Source organism: Aotus nancymaae, unplaced genomic scaffold (genome assembly GCF_030222135.1).
Source record: "Aotus nancymaae isolate 86718 unplaced genomic scaffold, 86718_ANA_hifiasm-v0.15.2.pri h1tg000010l, whole genome shotgun sequence".
NCBI lineage: Eukaryota > Metazoa > Chordata > Mammalia > Primates > Aotidae > Aotus > Aotus nancymaae.
Window position 1 is genome coordinate 27445492 of NW_026988421.1, and position 19630 is coordinate 27465121.

Below are 19630 nucleotides of genomic sequence, written 5' to 3' on the forward strand. Positions count from 1 at the left end.
CTCAGCCTCCCTAGTAACTGGGATTACAGGCACCTGCCACCACGCCCCACTAATTTTTTGTATTTTTAGTAGAGACGGGATTTCACTGTGTTGGCCAGGCTTGTCTTAAACTCCTGACCGCAGGTGATCCACCCGCCATGGCCCCCCAAAGTGCTAGGATTACAGGTGTGAGTCACTGCGCCAGGCTCTGAAATTATTTATGTAACTTTACATTGTTGAGAAGTGTCAGTATAATTTTCAGCATATTTACTGTATTCAGTATGTTTTAATAAGCAGTTATTAGGCAGTTTGCAAGCTGGAATTTATCTGATATTTAAAAAAATCAGATGTCAGTATACAGATGCCAATATTAAGTTACTAAATTACTGCTTTTCTTTTCTAGAATACAAAATACAGTTGAAATAAAATGTCAACCTCCTGGAGTGATCGGTTACAGAATGCAGCAGATATGCCTGCTAACATGGATAAGCATGCCCTGAAAAAGTATCGTCGAGAAGCCTATCATCGGTAAGTATTTTGTCTATTTAATCCTCAAAACAGCTCTATGAAGTGGATACTTTATTTTACAGATGATGAAATTAATGTACAGAGAGGTTAAGTACCCCAGGTCATATGGCTAGTTCATGGTTCAAATCTAGTTCTAAGTCAAGACTTTCCTTTTTTTTTTTTTTTAAAGACTTTTCACTACTAGTACAACATACTGCTTCATATATCTACTAATAAAAGTCTTTTTAAGAGAAAAATGTTTTTGGCTGCTAGAAAATTGCACCTAAGTTAATAAGAATTTTTTTTTCTTTTTTTGTCGGGGTGCTGGGCAGAGTCTTGCTCTGTTGAGTGGCGTTATCTCGGCTAACTGCAACCTTCGCCTCAAGCGATTCTTGTCTCTCAGCCTCCCAGGTGGCTGAGACTACAGGTGTAGGCCACTGCACCCAGCTAATTTTTGCATTCTTTTGTTTTCTTTTTTGAGGCAGAGTCTCACTCTGTCGCCCAGGCTGAAGTGCAGTGGTGCAATCTTGGCTCACTGCAACCTCCGCCTCCTGGGTTCAAGCAGTTCTCATGCCTCAACCTCCCCAGTAGCTGGGATTACAGACATGGCCACCATGCTTCACTAATTTTTGTAGTTTTGGTAGAGACAGGGTTTTGCTGTGTTGGCTAGGCTGGTCTTGAACTCCTGGCCTCAAGTGATCTCCCCACCTCAGCCTCCCAAAGTGCTGGGATTATAGGGTTGAACCACCATACCATGCCAAGAATGAAATTTTGTTTTTGTTTTTTTTGAGATGGAGTTTGGCTCTGTTGCCTAGGCTAGAGTCCGGTGGTGCAGTCTCGGCTCACTGCAACCTCCACCTCCTGGGTTCAAGTGATTCTCCTGCCTCAGTCTCCCAAATAGCTGCAATTACAGGCGCCTGCCATCATGTCCGGCTAATTTTTGTATTTTTAGTAGAGACAGAGTTTTACCATGTTAGCCAGGCTGACCTCAGGTAATTCACCTGCCCTGGCATCCCAGAGTGCTAGGATTATAGGTATGAGCCACTGCACCTGGCCCAAGAATGAATTTTTTTTTTTTTTGAGACAGAGTTTCGCTCTTCTTGCCCATGCTGGAATGCAATGGCGTGATCTCGGCTCATTGCAACCTCTGCCTCCCGGATTCAGGTGATTCTCCTGCCCAGCCTCCTGAATAGCTGGCATTACAGGAGGCTGTAATAGCAGGAGGCTGAGCATGTGCCACCACGCCTGGCTAATTTTGTATTTTTAGTAGAGATGGGATTTCTCCATATTGGTCAGGCTGGTCTCGAACTCTTAACCTCAGGTGATCTGCCCACCTCAGCCTCCCAAAGTGCTGGGATTGCAGGGGTGAGCCACTGTGCTCAGCTTGAAATTCTTAATTGGTATTTACCACAAACTGACTATAATTTTTAAACAGAATTTTAAAATTGTGTCTGTAGGCTACTGTGTGTTAAATTGAATGTAGGTAACTCTGGGTATTAGCAGAGTTTCCTTTTTTTGATTTTAGCCTGTAATATTTTCTCTAATCACTTTTTCTTTTAAAGTGTAGGCCAGGCACAGTGGCTCACATCTGCAGTCCCAGCACTTTGGGAGACCAAAGCAGTAGGTTTGCTTGAGCCCAGGAGTTCAAGACCAGCCTGGGAAATATGATGAGACCTCATCTCTACAAATTTTTTTTTGAGACAGAGTCTCGTTTTGTTGTCAAGTCTGGAGTGCAATAGCTCGATCTCGGCTCACTGTAACCTCTGCCTCCTGGGTTCAAGCAATTCTTCTGCCTCAGCTTTCTGAGCAGCTGGGAGTACAGGCATGGGCCACTGTACCCAACTAATATTTTTTGAAACAGAATCTCACTCTGTCACCAGACTGGAGCGTAGTAGTGCAATCTCAGCTCACTGCAACCTCTGCCTCCCAGGTTTAAGCAGTTCTCATGCCTCAGCCTCCCGAGTAGCTGGGATTACAGACATGGCCACCACACCCAGCTAATTTTTGTACTTTTAGTAGAGATGGAGTTTCGCCATGTTGGCCAGGCTGGTCTTAAACTCCTGGTCTCAAGTGATCCATCTGCCTCGGCCTCCCAAAGTGCTGGGATTGCAGGTATGAACCACTGTGTGCGGTTCCCAGATTTTTTTAAATAAAATTTTTTTAAAAGTTAAAATTGTATTTATTTATTTTTTTCTTTTTTGAGACAGAGTATTTGCTCTTGTTGCCCAGGCTGGAGTACAATGGGGCAATCTCGGCTCACTGCAACCTTTACCTCCCAGGTTTAAGTGATTCTCCTGCCTCAGCCTCCTAAGTAGCTAGGATTGCAGTTGCACACCACCATGCCCAGCTAACTTTTTTATTTTTAGTAGTGACGGGGTTTCACCATGTTGCTCAGGCTGGTCTTGAACTCCTGGCCTCAAGTGATCCACCTGCCTTGGCCTCCCAAAGTGCTGGGATTACAGCCATGAGCTGAGCCCAAACTAAATTGTATTTTCTTTTTACTTACTATATATATATATATTTTTTTTTTGAGATGGAGTTTCGCTCTTGTTACCCAGGCTGGAGTGCAATGGCGTGATCTTGGCTCACCGCAACCTCCGCCTCCTGGGTTCAGGCAATTCTCCTGCCTCAGCCTCCTGAGTAGCTGGGATTACAGGCACACGCCACCATGCCCAGCTAATTTTTTGTATTTTTTTTTTAGTAGAGACGGGGTTTCACCATGTTGACCAGGATGGTCTCGATCTCTTGACCTCGTGATCCACCTGCCTCGGCCTCCCAAAGTGCTGGGATTACAGGCGTGAGCCACCACGCCCGGCTTACTTACTATTTTTATAGATTCAATTAAACATTTGCTTCTATCTAAATCTTAAGTAGCTAGATACTCGGAAATAGATAATGTATTTAGTAATTATTTATTTTTAAGCAGAAATTAGAAATTTACACCTAAAGTGAATTTATGGGGTAGAAAAATCTGGGCCCTAGTAGAACCATCTTTGCCTCGTACACTAGGAAAGTCAGAATTAGGTAACATTTTGTTGTTTCAATAAATACTAATATTTTGAAAAACATAGTTACTTGTTATTGAGTGTATCAGAAGTTCATTATTATAACAGTAGTTGTTTTTTTAAGTAGGCTGGTGATATTTGCCTCATGGTAGGTCACTGTGTGGCATTTCTAGGTGTTAGGATGCTGTTATTTCTTAGACTCTGAAAAAATGAAAACATTAAAGGTTCCTGTCAAGTGGGTATTAATGATTCTATTTTGTGTGTGAGATATGTTGCTAGATATGGCATGTTAAAATATAAAACAGAACGTTTTATGTGTGTCTATGTAATATAACGTACATTTGTAAAAGATTGTTATATGGAATTGTTCTATACTTTCTCTTCAATTATTTGCTTAGTATTTATGCTATATTTGTTAACATTAGGTTAGGATGTAACGTTTTTAGCAGTGGAAATCAGGGCTAGTAAACATCATTTAGTAAACATCCAAATTGTATTTTATATATATAATAGGCTGGGCATGGTGGCTCACGCCTGTAATCCAAATACTTTGGGAGACTGAGGGAGGTGGATTGCTTGAGCTTAGGAGTTTGAGACCAGCCTGGGCAACATGGCGAAACCCCATCTCTACAAAAAAACCACAAAAATTAGCTGGGTGTGGTGGCTTACAATCTGTGGTCTCAGCTACCTGGGAGGCTGAGGTGGGATGATTACTTGAGCCTGAGAGGCAGCCGCTGTAGTGAGCCGAGATCATGCCATGACCAGCCTGGGTGACAGAACGATACCGTCTTAGAAAAAAAAAAAAGTGTGTAAGTATGTGTGTGTGTGTATCATAACCTGAATGTACTCCTGACTCTTAGAATGGTATTTACTGGAAGATTTTAGATGGTTTCTGTGCCCTACATTCTTTCTTTTTTTTTTGAGACAGAGTTTTTGCTCTTGTCACCCAGGCTGGAGTGCAATGGCATGATCTCGGCTGCAACCTCTGCCTCCTGGGCTCAAGCAATTCTCCTGCCTCAGCTTCCCAAGTGGCTGGGATTATAGGTGCCCACCACCATGCCCAGCTTATTTTTGTATTTTTAGTAGCGATGCAGTTTCATATTGTTGGTCAGGCTGGTCGTGAACTCCTGACCTCAAGTGATCTGCCTGCCTTGGCCTTCCAAAGTGCTGGGATTATAGGCGTGAGCCACTGTGCCTGGCACATTCTTTCATATAGTAAGGTGTATGCACTGGAAACAGTAGAAAAAATATTTTCAAGGGCTTGAAGTTTTAGGTCATTGAAAAAAAATTTTTTTATCTATGTTTATTTATCTATTTATTTATTTATTTTTTGAGACGGAGTTTCGCTCTTGTTACCCAGGCTGGAGTGCAATGGCGCGATCTCAGCTCACCGCAACCTCCGCCTCCCAGGTTCGGGCAATTCTCCTGCCTCAGCCTCCTGAGTAGCTGGGATTACAGGCACGCGCCACCATGCCCAGCTAATTTTTTGTATTTTCAGTAGAGATGGGGTTTCACCATGTTGACCAGGATGGTCTCGATCTCTTGACCTTGTGATCCACCCGCCTCAGCCTCCCAAAGTGCTGGGATTACAGGTGTGAGCCACCGTGCCCGGCCCTATGTTTATTTATTTAAAGAGGCAAGGTCTCATTCTGTTGCCCAGGCTGGAGTGCAGTGGTGTGATCATAGCTCATGGTAACCTCAAACTCCTGGGCTTAAGCAATCCTCCTGTCACAGTCTCCCCAGTAGCTGGGACTACAGGTGTGTACCACAGTGCTTGGTAATTTTTAAAAATTTTTTCTAGAGATGGGATCTCACTCTGTTGCCAGGCTAGTTTTGAACTCCTGACTGCAGGCAATCCTTCTGCCTCGGCCTCTAAAAGTGCTGGGATTACAGATGTGAGCCATCACTCCCAGCCTGAAAAAAATTTTTAATGTAGAAAATTTGGGTTCTTGGACTCTTGCAAGTATTTGCTTTAAAATTATTATAATAGGCCGGGCACGGTGGCTCACGCCTATAATCCCAGCTCTTTGGGAGGTAGAGGTGGGTGGATCACGAGGTCAAGAGATCAAGACCATCCTGGTCAACATGGTGAAACCCTGTCTCTACTAAAAATACAAAAATTAGCTGGGCATGGTGGCGCATGCCTGTAGTCCCAGCTACTTGGGAGGCTGAGGTAGGAGAATTGCTTGAACCCAGGAGGCGGAGGTTGCGGTAAGCTGAGATCATGCCATTGCACTCCAGCCTGGATAACAAGAGTGAAACTCTGTCTCAAAAAAAAAAATATTATTATTATAAGAATTATTACTGAGACAGAGTCTTCCTCTGTCACCTGGGCTGGAGTGCAGTGATGTGATCATGGTTCACTATAGCCTTAAACACCTAGGGTCAAGTGATCCTCCTGCTTCAGCCTCCTGAAGAGCTGGGACTGCAGGCCTGTACCACCACACCTGGCTAATTTTTGTATTTTTTTTTGTAGAGACAGGGTCTTGCTATGTTGCCCAGGCTGACTCAAACTCTTGTTCTAAAGTGATCCTCCTGCCTTGGCTTTCCAAAGTGCTGGGATTACAGGTGTGAGCCACCATGCCCAGTGTTTAAAATTATGTATATATGTATGTGCTTTTAGAACAATAAAAACATTATATCTCTCTCTCTCTCTCTTTAAACATTGACAAAATTATATATATTTATGGTGTACAATATGATATGGAATGGGTAAGTCAGGCCAATTAACATGCATTACTTCTTAAGATTTATCATTTTTTTTGTGATGAGAACATTTAAAATCTCCCTTTGCAATTTTGAGGTATACAATAGATTATTATTATCTGTACTCATCATGATATAGTCATCAAACTTAACATCTCCTGACAGTATTTGCTTTCATTAATTAAAAATTTTAAATAGAAACCATTTAGAAGAAATTTATTTTAGTTTTCTAGGTAGGTCAATTTGTAGTATATTCTGTTTCCAGGGCTTTTCATTAAAGACATTTATTTTAATTGGTTATTTGTCATTGGTTAAGGTAGGCTATACTGATCATTATCACAAAGGTACATTGTATGTGATGCTTTAGAAGAAGCTAAATATTCTTAGTTAAGTAAATAAATATCTAACTTCCAGCTTTTCTCTTGCTTAATATCAGTCTTCTGAATTTTAGAGATGATTGTCGTGTGTCATTATTAAGAAACTGGCCTTCAGAATGTATGACTGTTGTTCCTCCTTCATTTCCTTATGGTGGTTTAGTTTCCTGGGCTGAGGATAGTCATCAGGCCAAACCTTTCAGTGGAATGTGTTTTGCTGTATGGTTAGAAGACAAGCTGAGCTGCTCAGATGTCATAGTGACCTGAAAGAGGCAGCTTGGAAAATTATCTCTTAAATAGTTTTTGTTTAATACTGTAGTCTTTCAGTGACCACTACAGATCAGAATTTATATTTACCAATCTAAGAATGGAACAATTAGGTTTTTCATCTGCTGTCTACGTTGACTGTGCCCAGGATACAGAAGCCAGGTATTTAGTTTTATGTTTGTAAAGTTCTGATGATTACAATACAACAGAATTTCTGTAGGACAATGAATTGGCTTTTTTCTTTATGAACACAGCTTATTGATTTAGCAGTGGTTTTATCATATTGAACTGAAATTTGGTAAGTTATTAGGCTTGTGAATATTTGTTAACCAGTCTTTGACGTTATTTTAGAAGATCTTGGAATGATTTTCTCTTTAAAATTCTTTAAAGACTTTTATATATTAATCTTAAATTATTTTAGAAGAGCTTGGTATGATTTTCTCTTTAAAATTCTTTAAAACAAATTTTTTTTTTTTTAAATTTCACCATATTGGTTAGGCTGGTCTCAAACTCCCAAACTCAGGTGATCCGTCCGCCTCGGCCTCCCAAAGTGCTGGGATTACAGGCATGAGCCACTGTGCCCGGTCCTCTCTTTAAAATTCTTTAAAGACTTTTGCGTATTTATCTTAAATTATCTATGTGAAGTTTTTTTTTTAGTTGCCGTTTAGGCTTCCAAAGCCTTATCAGTCTTTATTTAAATCTGCTGAATAATAGTTTCTTCTAAAATCAAGGTAAATTTCTTTCTTTCTTTTTTTTTTTTTTTTTTTTTGAGATGGAGTTTCGCTCTTGTTACCCAGGCTGCAGTGCAATGGCACAATCTCGGCTCACTGCAACCTCTGCCTCCTGGGTTCAGGCAATTCTCCTGCCTCAGCCTCCTGAGTAGCTGGGATTTCAGGCACGCACCACCATGCCCAGCTAATTTTTTGTATTTTTAGTAGAGACGGGGTTTCACCATGTTGACCAGGATGGTCTCGATCTCTTGACCTCGTGATCCACCCTCCTTGTCCTCCCAAAGTGCTGGGATTACAGGCTTGAGCCACCGCGCCCCTGGCCCAAGGTAAATTTCTTACACATATTTAAGGGGTGAAAAGGAATTTGTATATATGTAATTTTGTAGTACTTATGGCTTGGATCTAGAAATGTTTATGATGGGCCAGGCACAGTGGTTTAACGCCTGTAATCCTAGCACTTTGGGAGACCCAGGCGGGCAGATCAGCACAGAAGTTCAAGACCAGCCTGGGCAGTATGGCAAAACCCCATCTCTATCAAAAATACAAAAATTAGCTGGGCATGTTGGTGTGTGCCTCTAGTCCTGTTTACTCGGGAGTCTAAGGTGGGAGGATTGCTTGAACCTTAGAGGTCAAGGCTGCAGTGAGCTGTGATTGCTCCACTGCACTCCAGCCTGGGCAACAGAGCGAAACTGTCTCAAAGACAAAAACAAAAAAAGGGAACTCTTTATGATTTTTTTTTCTTACAACTCATACTAAAAGCAGGCATCAGGTTATATGCAGATACAGACTACCAAGTTGATCAATTTTAATTTCTTTCTCTTTTAATCACCTATGGATATCATATGAATGTGATTCAGCTTTTTATTTTGTCATTAATCAAACTGAGTAAACTGTCATTTTAGTATTGGTTCAAATACTTGGTCTGGGTGCGGTGGCTCATACCTGTAATCCCAGCACTTTGGGAGGCTGAGGTGGGTGGATCACGAGGTCAGGAGATCAAGACCATCCTGGCCAACATGGTAAAACCCCATCTCTACTAAAAATATAAAAAAATTTAGTTGGGTGTGGTGGCGCACACCTGTAGTCTCAGCTGCTTGGGAGGCTGAGGCAGGAGAATCGCTTGAACCCTGGAGGTGGAGGTTGCAGTGAGCCGAGATCGTGCCTCTGCACTCCAGCCTGGCAACAGAGCAAGACTCCATCTCAAAAAAAAAAAAATTCCGTCTATCCGTAAGTGGATAATTGTTAAAATTTCAGTAGCCACTTTGTAAATTGAAAATTATGAGGAAAATATAGGTCCTCTGAAATGCTGAAGAGCCATGTTCCTTAAGTAATATACATATGGGGCCAGGCACGGTGTTTCACGCCTGTAAGCCTAGCATTTTGGGAGGCCGAGGCGGGCAGATCGTCTGAGGTCAGGAGTTCGAGACCAACCTGGCCAACATGGTGAAACCCCGTCTCTACTGAGAATACAAAAATTAGCTGGGCATGGTGACGGGTGCCTGTAATCCCAGCTACTCGGGAGGCTGAGGCAGGAGAATCACTTGAACCCAGAAGACCGTGGGCAACAGAGTGAGACTTTGTCTCAAAATGTGTGTGTGTGTATGTGTGTGTGTGTGTAATATATCTTGTCAGAATAAGAAGAGTGAGGTAGAGCATCAAAACTGTGGCTGAGTGTGTAGCTTACACTTATAATACTAGCACTTTGGAAGACCAAGATGGGAAGATGGCTTGAGGCCAGGAATTTCAGACCAGTTTAGGGAACATAAGGAGACCCTGTCTCTACAAAAAGTAAAAAAATTAGCCCGCCATGTTGCTGTGCGCCTGTTGTCGTAGCTACTCGGCAGGCTGGGGCAGGAAGATCACGTGAACTCAGGAGTGTGAGGTTGCAGTGAGTTTTGTTTGTGCCACTGCACTCTAGCCTGGTGACACAGCAAAACCCTGTCTCTAGAAACTAAAGAAAAAAGCAAAAAAAACTGTGGGGTTTTAAAAATCATTCTAATGCTTTTATTCGTGTTTCATATTCTTAACCAATGACAAGTAAGAATTCAGGAATGGGTAAGATTTTTTTCAGCTTATTTATTTTCCTCCCAAAATTATTTGTATGGAATTCTATTCAGCAGTAAAAAGTGAACTGTTGATACATGCAACAGCTTTGATATATCTCAAGAAAATTATGCTGAGTTAGTAAAGCCAATCTGAACAGGTTACACTCTGTGTGGTTCCATTTCTGTAACATTCTTGAAATGACAATTATTGAGATTGAGAACAAATTAATGGTTGCTAGGGGATAGAGATTGGTGTGAGTGGAGGGAGAAGGTGGGTGTACCTATAAAAGGGCAGCACAAGGAATACCTGATGAGGGAACTGTTTTGTATCTCAGCTCTAGTGATAGATATGTTAATCTACACATATACAGAGTGCATGTAAAACTGATGAAGTCTATAAGTTGTGAATTATATCAATGTCAATTTCTTTGTTGTGATATTGTGCTATATACACAAGGTTGGAGGACACTGGGGGAAGGGTTCATGGAATCTCTGTATCATTTCTTACTCAACTGCATGTGAATCTATAATTACTCCAAATTTAAAAGTTTAACTTAAAATTCTCTTGGGTAGGCAGGGCACCGTGGCTCATGCCTATAATCCCAGCACTTTGGGAGGCCAAGGCATGTGGATCACTTGAGTTCAGGAGTTTGAGACCAGCCTGACCAACACAGAGAAACCCTGTCTCTACTAAAAATACAAAATTAGCCAGATGTGGTAGCACATGCCTATAATCCCAGCTATTTGAGAAGCTGAGGCAGGAGAATCGCTTGAACCTGGGAGGTGGAGGTTGTGGTGAGCTGAGATCACGCCATTGTACTCCAGCCTGGGCAACAAGAGTGAAACTTCGTCTCAAAAAAAAAAAAATTCTCTTGGAAGGCTGAGGTGGGAGGATCACTTCAGGCCAAGAGTTTGAGATTGACCACCTCGGCAACATAGTAAGACCTTGTTTCTACAAAAAAAAAAATAATAAAAAGCCACAAGTGGTAGTACATACCTGTAATCGCAGCCACTGGGGATGCTGAGGCAGTGGATTTCTTTTTTCTTTTTTTCTCGGCTGGAGTGCAATGGTACGATCTCGGCTCACTGTAACCTCCGCCTTCCAAGTTCAAGTGATTCTCCTGCCTCAGCCTCCCAAGTGGCTGGGATTACAGGCATGTACCACCATGCCCGGCTAATTTTGTAATCTTAGTAGAGATGGGATTTCACCATTTTGGCCAGGCTGGTCTTGAACTCCTGACCTCAGGTGATCCACCCTGCCTCAGCCTCCCAAAGTGCTGGGATTGCAGGCATGAGCCACTGCACCTGGCTGAGGCAGTTGGATTTCTTGAGCCCAGGAGTTTGAGGTTACAATTAGCTGTGTACCATGCTACCACACTCTAGCTTGGGAAATAGATCGAGACCCCCCCCCGTCTCTCTTTTTTTTTTTTAAGAGATGGAGTCTCGCTCTGTCACCCAGGCTGGAGTGCAGTGGCATGATCTCATTTCACTGCAACCTCTGCCTCTTGGGTTCAAGCAGTTATCCTGCCTCAGCCTCCCAAATAGCTGGGACTACAGGTGCGCGCTGCCATGCCTGGCTAATTTCTTTTGCATTTTAGTAGAGACAGGGTTTCACTGTGTTGCCCAGGCTGGTCTCGAACTCCTGAGCTCAGGCAATCCGCCTTCCTTGGCCTCCCAAAGTGCTAGGATTAGAGGCGTGAGCCACTGCTCCTGGCCTGACTCTGTCTCTTAAAAAACAAACAAAAACAAAATAAAATTTCTCACAGTGACACCTTTTCTTACGACACATGAATTCCTTTACAATGTGCAGTGATACCACTTTATGGTGTACAGAGTCTCTAAACTTTATTGATCAAAATAATGTATTGAATCCTAAAGCATGCTCCCTTTACTACCATTCCCTCTGTACTTCTTCCAAAAACAGCATATCTGACAGTAAAATTAAGAAGAAAAATGGTGGTATTGGTGGCATGGAAGAGAAAGAAGGAAAGCAGATCTAAGATTTATTGAAATAGTATAAGAAGAAACTTAGGTTGAGGAAGTATTATTTATATTTACATTTTAAATAGTATATATATTTCTCATTAAAGGGTATAGCTTCTGTTATTAATTGTAATTTCTAAGAGCGAGATTCATTCATGTTTTTGTATCAGTAATTTGTTCTTTTTTTTGAGACGGAGTTTCGCTTTTGTTGTCCTGGCTGGAGTGCAGTGGCGTGATCTTGGCTCACTGTAACCTCCACCTTCCAGGTTCAAGCAATTCTCCTGCCTCAGCCTCCTGAGTAGCTGGGATTACAGGCATGCATCACCATGTCTGGCTAATTTTGTATTTTTAGTAGAGACGAGGTTTCTCCATGTTTGTCAGGTTGGTCCCAACTTTGGGTGATCGCCCGCCTCAACCTCCTAAAGTGTAAAGTGCTGGGATTACAGGCATGAGCCACCACGCTCGGCTGTAATTTGTTCTTTTTAGTTCCTGTGTGTCATTCTATTTTATCAGTATACTGCAGTTTATTCCATCATTCATTTTCTATTGGTGGACATTTAGGTTCTTTTTAATACTAAAAATATTGTTTTTTAGGGACCTGGTCTCACTCTGTTGCCCAGGATGGAGTACAGTCGCACAATCACAGGTCACTACAGCCTCAGTCTTCTCGTGGGCTGTAGTGATCCTCCCAATTCAGTCTTCCAAGTAGCTAGAACTACAGGAGCACACCACCACACGTAGCTATTTTTTTTTTTTTAATTTTTTGTAGAGATAGGGTCTCACTATGATGCCCAGGCTGGTCTGGAACCCCTGGCTTCAAACATTTCTGCTGTCTTGGACTCCCAAAGTGCTGGGATTTAAGCAAGAGCCACCATGCCTGGCTAATGTGAGTTTTTAATTATTTTTTTGATTAAAAAAGTTTTTTAAGACAGTGTCACTCTGTCACTCAGGCTGGAGTACAGTGGTGCAATCTCAGCTCACTACAACCTCCCAGGTTCAAGCGATTCTTGTGTCTCAGGCTCCTGAGTAGCTGGGATTACAGGCACGTGCCACCATACCCAGCTAATTTTTTTGTATTTTTAGTAGAGACAAGGTTTTACTATGTTGGCCAAGCTAGTCTTGAACTCCTGACCTCAAGTGATCTGCCTGCCTTGGCCTCACAGAGTGCTGGGATTACAGGCTTGAGCCACTGCACCCAGTGCACATTTCAGTTTTTTTAAGTTTTTAGTTATTGTATATAAAGCAGCTATAAGACTGAAAAAAATTTGATAAAGCACTTAGATCTAGACTATAAAAAGAACTTTTAAAGTTTAACAATATGAAAATAATCCAGTTAAAAAATGGTTAAAAGATTTAATATAACATCACTACCAAAGAAAGATATATACAGATAGCATAAAAACACATTTTTTTTTTGGAGATGGAGTCTCACTCTGTCACCCAGGCTGGAGTACAAAGGCATGATCTCGGCTTACTGCAACCTTCACCTCCTGGTTCAAATGATTCTCCTGCCTCAGCCTCCCAAGTAGCTGGGATTACAGGCGCCTGCCACCACGCCTGGCTAATTTTTGTATTTTTAGTAGAGACGGGGTTTCACCGTGTTAGGCAGGCTTGTCTCGAACTCATGATCTCGTGATCTGCCCGCCTTGGCCTCCCCAAGTGCTGGGATTACAGGTGTGAGCCACTGTGCCCGGCCCCAGATTTTCTTTTGTCATTGATTTGTACTTTCATTTCATTGTGGTTGTAGAACATGATTTTAGTCCTTTTAAATTTACTCTGGCTTGGTTTATGGGCTACTCTGTGGTCTATCTTCAATAATCTATATGCTTTTCACAAGAATGTGTATTCTACTGATGTTGAGTGGCATGTTCTAAAGATGTCTTTACTTTTATTTGTGTAGCATATTTTCACTGGGTATACATTTTTAAATGTATTGTAGAAATCATGAGTTCACAGCATTACATCTAACTCTAGTCCATCCAACTAAAGTTCCTTCTTGTTCACTCCCATTCCATTTTTGTATATCCCTTGTTCCACAGTGAAAGCTCTGGCTCCTGACATCATCAGCATACTTCACTTGCTTAATCTAAAATTGCTTCAGTTGATTAACTCATACCATAACAAACAAAGCTAAAAAGAGTTCAGGATTTGTTTGCCATTCTTCTACTTTCTTACCTTACCCTGCCAAAGACTAAAGGCTTATAGTCAAATATTGTGTTTTTTAGTTACTTGGGTTAGTTCTTTCTTGCTTTTTTTCTCTACAGTGTGGTTAGGGTATTTGTATGCAGTATAATTAGGATCATGTGTTTGCTTTCAGTTAAGTGTTTTTTCTTTTTCATTCTTATTAATTTAATTTTTAAAATAATTTAATATAATGTAACATTATTTCATAATAATAATACATCCTATGTTGTAGCATTATTTTTTTCTTATTTTAGCATTATTATATATAATATTATATATAAGAGTAATAAACATTTAAAAGTCAAAATTATGCAAAAGGCATATCAGAAGTGTCACTCCCACCTGTATGCCTCCCAAAGTTGGTAGGTAATGAACTTTCCATTTCTTTTTTATTTTTCCTGTTTGGGATTCATTGGACCTCTTGATTTTGTGCTTGAATTTAATCAGTTTTGTAAAATTTTCTGTCATTATATTTTCATATATTGTTCCTGCCCCATTTCTCCTTTCCTTCTGAATTCTAATAAGCATATGGTAGATTAGGAGTGGTGTCCTTTCTTGTCTTATCCTTTTGTATTTTCCATCCTTTTTTTTCCTCCATGTCACATTCTGGAAAGTTTTTCCTGACTTATAGTTCACTAATTCTCTTTTCCGTTGGGTCTTATCTGTTGTGAAATCTATTAATCACATTCAAAAATTTTGATTTACTAATTTTTTTTTGTTTGAGCATTTCATTTTGGAATGTTTTTTTCAAATCTGCTGTGTCACTTTCTGCAGTTTCCAGTTATATGTTAAACATTTAAATCTTAGTTAACTTTGGTGTAAGAGTTGTAAGAACTGACATATTCCTATTTCCAAGCACCTCCTTTTGAAAGCTTTTTAAAAGAGAACTTTAATTGTTACCATATCTATTACGAAGTTTTTTTTTTGAGACGGAGTTTCGCTCTTGTTACCCAGGCTGGAGTGCAATGGCGCGATCTCGACTCACCGTAACCTCCGCTTCCTGGGTTCAGGCAATTCTCCTGTCTCAGCCTCCTGAGTAGCTGGGATTACAGGCATGCGCCACCATGCCCAGCTAATTTTTTGTATTTTTAGTAGAGACGGGGTTTCACCATGTTGACCAGGATGGTCTCAATCTCTTGACCTCGTGATCCATCCGCCTCGGCCTCCCAGGAAGTATTTCTGAATATGACTACCATAGATCCATTAAGTGAGGAATAATATAGTCATTATGCCCAAATTTTAATATCTTATTTAAGCACACATGCATACCTTAAAATGAATCTAATTCTAGATTCTGGCCTTTTTATTTGTGGTAGTATTGCCTTAGTCCAGGCCCTTGATATCACTGTCCTAGATTACGGCAGTATCCCCCTGTAGGTCTCCCTGCCTTCAGCCTTGTCCTTCTCAAATTTTTTATTTTTTTATTTTTATTTTTGCTGAGGACTTTGATTGTATTTTTTTTTTCAAGAGACGGAGTCTCACTCTGTTGCTAAGGGTGGAGTATAGTGACATGATCATAACTCACTATGGTCACTTTGGGCTCAAGTAATCCTCACACCTCAGCCTCCCAAGCAGCTGGGACTACAGGTGCATGCCACCATCCCTGGCTAATTAAAAAATGTTTTTGACTGGGCACAGTGGCTCATGCCTGTAATCCCAGCACTTTGAGACGCCAAGGCAGGTGGATTTCAAGGTGAAGAGATAGAGACCATCCTGGCCAACAAGGTGAAACCCTGTCTCTACTAAAAATACAAAAATTAGCTAGGTGCAGTGGTGGGCACCTATCCTCCCAGCTACTTGGGAGGCTGAAGCAAGAGAATTGCTTGAACCGGGGAGGTGGAGGGTACAGTGAGCTGAGATCACGCCACTGCACTCCAGCCTGGAGACAGAGTGAGAGTGCATCTCAAAAAAAACAATTTTTTTTTTTTTTAATAGAGAGAGGATCTTGTATGTTGCCGATGCTGGTCTCAAACTCTTGGCCTCAAATAATCTTCCCTGTTCAGCCTCCTGAGGCACTGGGACTACAGGTGTGAACAATAGCACCTGGCCAAATTCATTTTTTAAATCATGTTATAATCCTGCTTAGAACTTTTAGTGTTACCACATCGAGCATGCAACAGGATAAAATCTAACCCCCGTAAGCCTCTCTAAGCCTGATCTTTTTCTTCCCACTTTTGTGTTGAGCAATTCCCTTCCTTAGATTCTGTGTTCTGTCAACTCAACTGTTTTATTTATTTATTTATTTATTGAGACTGGGTCTTGCTCTGTCACCCAGGCTGGAGTGAAGTGGGGGGGATCATGGCTCACTGCAGCCTTGATGTCCCAGGCTCATTGCTTTGTTTTTATTCACATATTATGATGTTTATGTCATTTTGCTTTGTGTTCATGGTTCCTCTTCTGTTGGAGACCCCTTCTTTTCCTCTTAGCCTGCTGCTAATGCAATTAACCTGGTGATTAAGAGCTTGGTCCTAGGGTTAGCATTTTGGATTGTTCTATTTCTTTAGAATCACAGCATTTAATTTTTGTAAATTTTAATTTTTCATCTTTGAAACTGGAATAACTTCTACCTCCAAGAGTTATTGCAAAGATTAGATGAGGCAATAAAAGAGCTTAGCACAGTGTCAACTTTAGGAAACTATCTCACCCTTTTTTTTTTTTTATTGCCAGGCTGGAGTGCAGTGGTGAGATCTCAGCTTCTCTGGTTCAAACAATTCTCCTGCCTCAGCCTCCCGAGTATCTGGGATTACAGGCATGCACCACCATGCCTGACTAATTTTTGTATTTTTAGTAGAGATGAGGTTTTACCATGTTGGTGAGGATGGTCTCAATCTCCTGACCTCGTGATCCACCGCCTCGGCCTCCCAAAGTTCTGGGATTACAGGCGTGAGCCACTGCGCCCGGCCCCTATCTTTCAATAAGACTCAGCCAAAAGGGATATATATGTCCCTCTCTGTTGTGCATATCTCTGATACTAGTATTAGCATACTACTTTATAACTGCTTTTGAATAGACCTCACTAGACTTTGAGCTTCTTAAAATCAAGGACTGCCAAGTTTATCTTTGTATTGCTGGTACCTGGCACAGAGACATTCAGTAAATATTTGTTGAATATATGTATGGAGTTTGAAAGAGTTAATCACCTTTAGACAATGCCTTACCTTTTGCACAGGAAGCTCCTGTAAGTGTGTACCCTTGGTTCAAGTGAGAGTTTTTGTTTTCCTTTCTCTTTGCCAGTAGTGAAGTCTTAAAATAGTAATTACATTTATTTCCACCACACTAAGCTGTGATACCACAAGCTGAAAATCTAGGGAATCCATGGGAAGTTGGCACCCTTAAGGATTAGATCATTTTTCCATATTCAGTTTGTATTCTTGTATTTACGGAATTTGCTTTGAGGATAGTCAATGGAAATCCTTCGTATTTGTGTAAAACTTGAGATTTAGATTTTTTAAAAAAGTATTTCCCAAGAGATATATTAATGAGGCAATGCCTGATAATCCAGTTGCTTTTCCTATTACCCTGTCTGCAGTAATAGTTCTTGGAGTGTTTACATATGACAGACAACATCCCTACTAGGTGTTATCTTCCCTTTTATAGATTAAAAAGCTCAGGCTTGGCTGGGTGTGGTGGCTCATACCTGTAATTCCAGCACTTTGGGAGGCCAAGGTGGGTAGATCACGAGGTTAGGAGTTCAAAATCAGCCTGGCCAAGATGGTGAACATTTGTCTCTACTAAAAATACAAAAAAATTAGCCAGACGTGGTGGCGGGCCCCTGTAATCCCAGTACTCGGGAGGCTGAGGCAGGGAATTGCTTGAACCTGAGAGGCGGAGGTTGCACTGAGCCGAGATCGTGCCACTGCACTCCAGCCTGGGTGACAGAGCGAGACTTCGTTTCAAAAAAAAGCTCAGGCTTAGGTTACGTAACTTATTCAAGTTTTCAAAGCTAGAAAGTGGAGGAGCTGAAATTTAAGCCTAGTTCTTCTAGTACCCATTCTCTTTCTATTACACCATACTGCTTTTCTAAATCAACTGAAATCAATTTTGTGGTTTTTTTTTTATTTTTTTCTGCCTTAAAGTCTTTTTTATCCCTAAATTTTATTTTGAATTTATAGTATTTAGTAGTGCTTTTAATTACTTAGTAACACTTAAACATTTTAATAACTAATAGAAACCTTTATGGTAAGATATTTAGGTAATATTTAAAAGGATAAAGCTTTTTAAAATTTTAAGCCTTAATTCAAGTAGTAGTTCTTTAAGGTATATGTATTTTATTTTTAATTTGAATCACCACTAGGAGGATTTATTTGCCATCTCAACGTTCTTAGACTTTAGCTGACTTATTTATTTCTTCCCCTGTTGCATAATCCCCATGCATTGTATTGGTCAGGAGGCAGGAATGTTAGAAAAATTTTTTTCAAAGCTCAATTTGCTCTGAGATGTTTTTAGAATGTTCTGGATTTATCCCCCATATACCAGAGATCTGTAAATATATTTTCACATGAGCTGAAATTTTCAGGCGATTAAGTGAAGTATTTGTGAACACAGATGTTTTCTTTAAAAGCAGTTAATGAAATCAGGAAAAAAAAATACCTCACTGTGGAAATACTTTAGGTTCCTCCTGTAATATGATTGGCACATACTTCCTTCTCTTGTAATTCACATTGTTCATTTTCTGAGAGAGGAAATAACTAAACTAATAATTAAAACATAAAATTATTTATCCTGTATTTCTTGCCCACAGAGTAAACTAAAAATGATTTTGACCGACCAGGGCTGCCTGATTCTGTGAAACTCACATTGTTTGCGTACTGTTGGAGGGCCTCATTAGGGGGTAAATTTGCTTTTTCTGTGTTTGCCAGTAACGATTCCTGTCTCTTATGGGAACTTGCCATTTGGACTGTCTCCTTCCTTAACTGGCCAACCTTACTTAAACAGTTTGGGCCATTAGTTATTTTTCCTAGTCTCGAAATTGTTCTTAAGTTTTCAAGTATTTAAAGCTGAGGATATTGGTCACTGAGATATTGCCTAGTTAGGGTTGGGCATTGTGCCCAAATTTGTTGGGCCTCTCAGGGCCTGAGTTCTCTGTGCTTTAACAAATGAGCCACAGTTCTCAAGAGATCAGTGAAGCTTGTTTGTTGATCCTGTATTCTCATCCAGAGGAAGTAGATCTTTGAGAATGTCTAAGGAAGGGTGAGTTTATTATTCTTTTTGTTCATTTTTCTTAGTGAAGAGGTGTCATCTGAGTTAATTAAAAGATTAATAAGCAGTGCTACCAGTCCAAGAATGGAGGTAGAGGTAGAGATTGAAAGAAATTCAGCCCAAATCTTACAGTGCTTCATGTATAATCTACTGTAAAGTTGCTATTGTTGTTTTGAAAGACAGAATTGAGTATGGGTAATCTTAAAAGGAATTTTGTAAGATATAAGTACTTTGTTTACTCTGTGGTAAATTCATTTGGTTTTTCTGCAAAATGTATTTGTTAAGATTGGAAGCAAACAGTGGAGGTTTACCAAAGAATTAAGGGAAGCTTAAAAATTCAAAGGCGTTTTAAAATAAATAGTACCTTTAGAAAATTGTGTGAAATATTTAGTGAAAAGCAGCTTATGATTTTGTTTGTTTCTGAACAGTGTAGGCCAAAAATAATTTAGAGTAGAATTCCCTATTCTAATTTGCTTTGCAATATAAGATAGTTCTGTGTTAGGTTTTTATTGTTTTTATATTAGTTTCTCTTATGTCTCAGAGTCTAAATTATTACTGATTCTTTTTTTGTGACCACTGTAATAAGTGATAAGTTAATAACTGCATACTGTTGGTTATTTCATTTCTAGCCTTCAGGCGTAACTAGACCT

The 19630-nt window shown here is 40.4% G+C and overlaps 1 protein-coding gene across 2 annotated transcripts in view; it reads left to right on the plus strand.

Moving 5' to 3' along the window:
- The window catches only part of NT5C2 (5'-nucleotidase, cytosolic II), a 111862-nt gene that overhangs the window by 20564 nt on the left and 71668 nt on the right, over positions 1 to 19630 (plus strand). For both annotated transcript variants that reach the window (XM_012439410.2, XM_012439413.3), the window contains exon 2: positions 383 to 507. In XM_012439410.2, the coding sequence (XP_012294833.1) occupies positions 407 to 507 (101 nt within the window). In that variant the 5' untranslated portion in view covers positions 383 to 406. The remainder of the gene's footprint in view (positions 1 to 382; positions 508 to 19630) is intronic.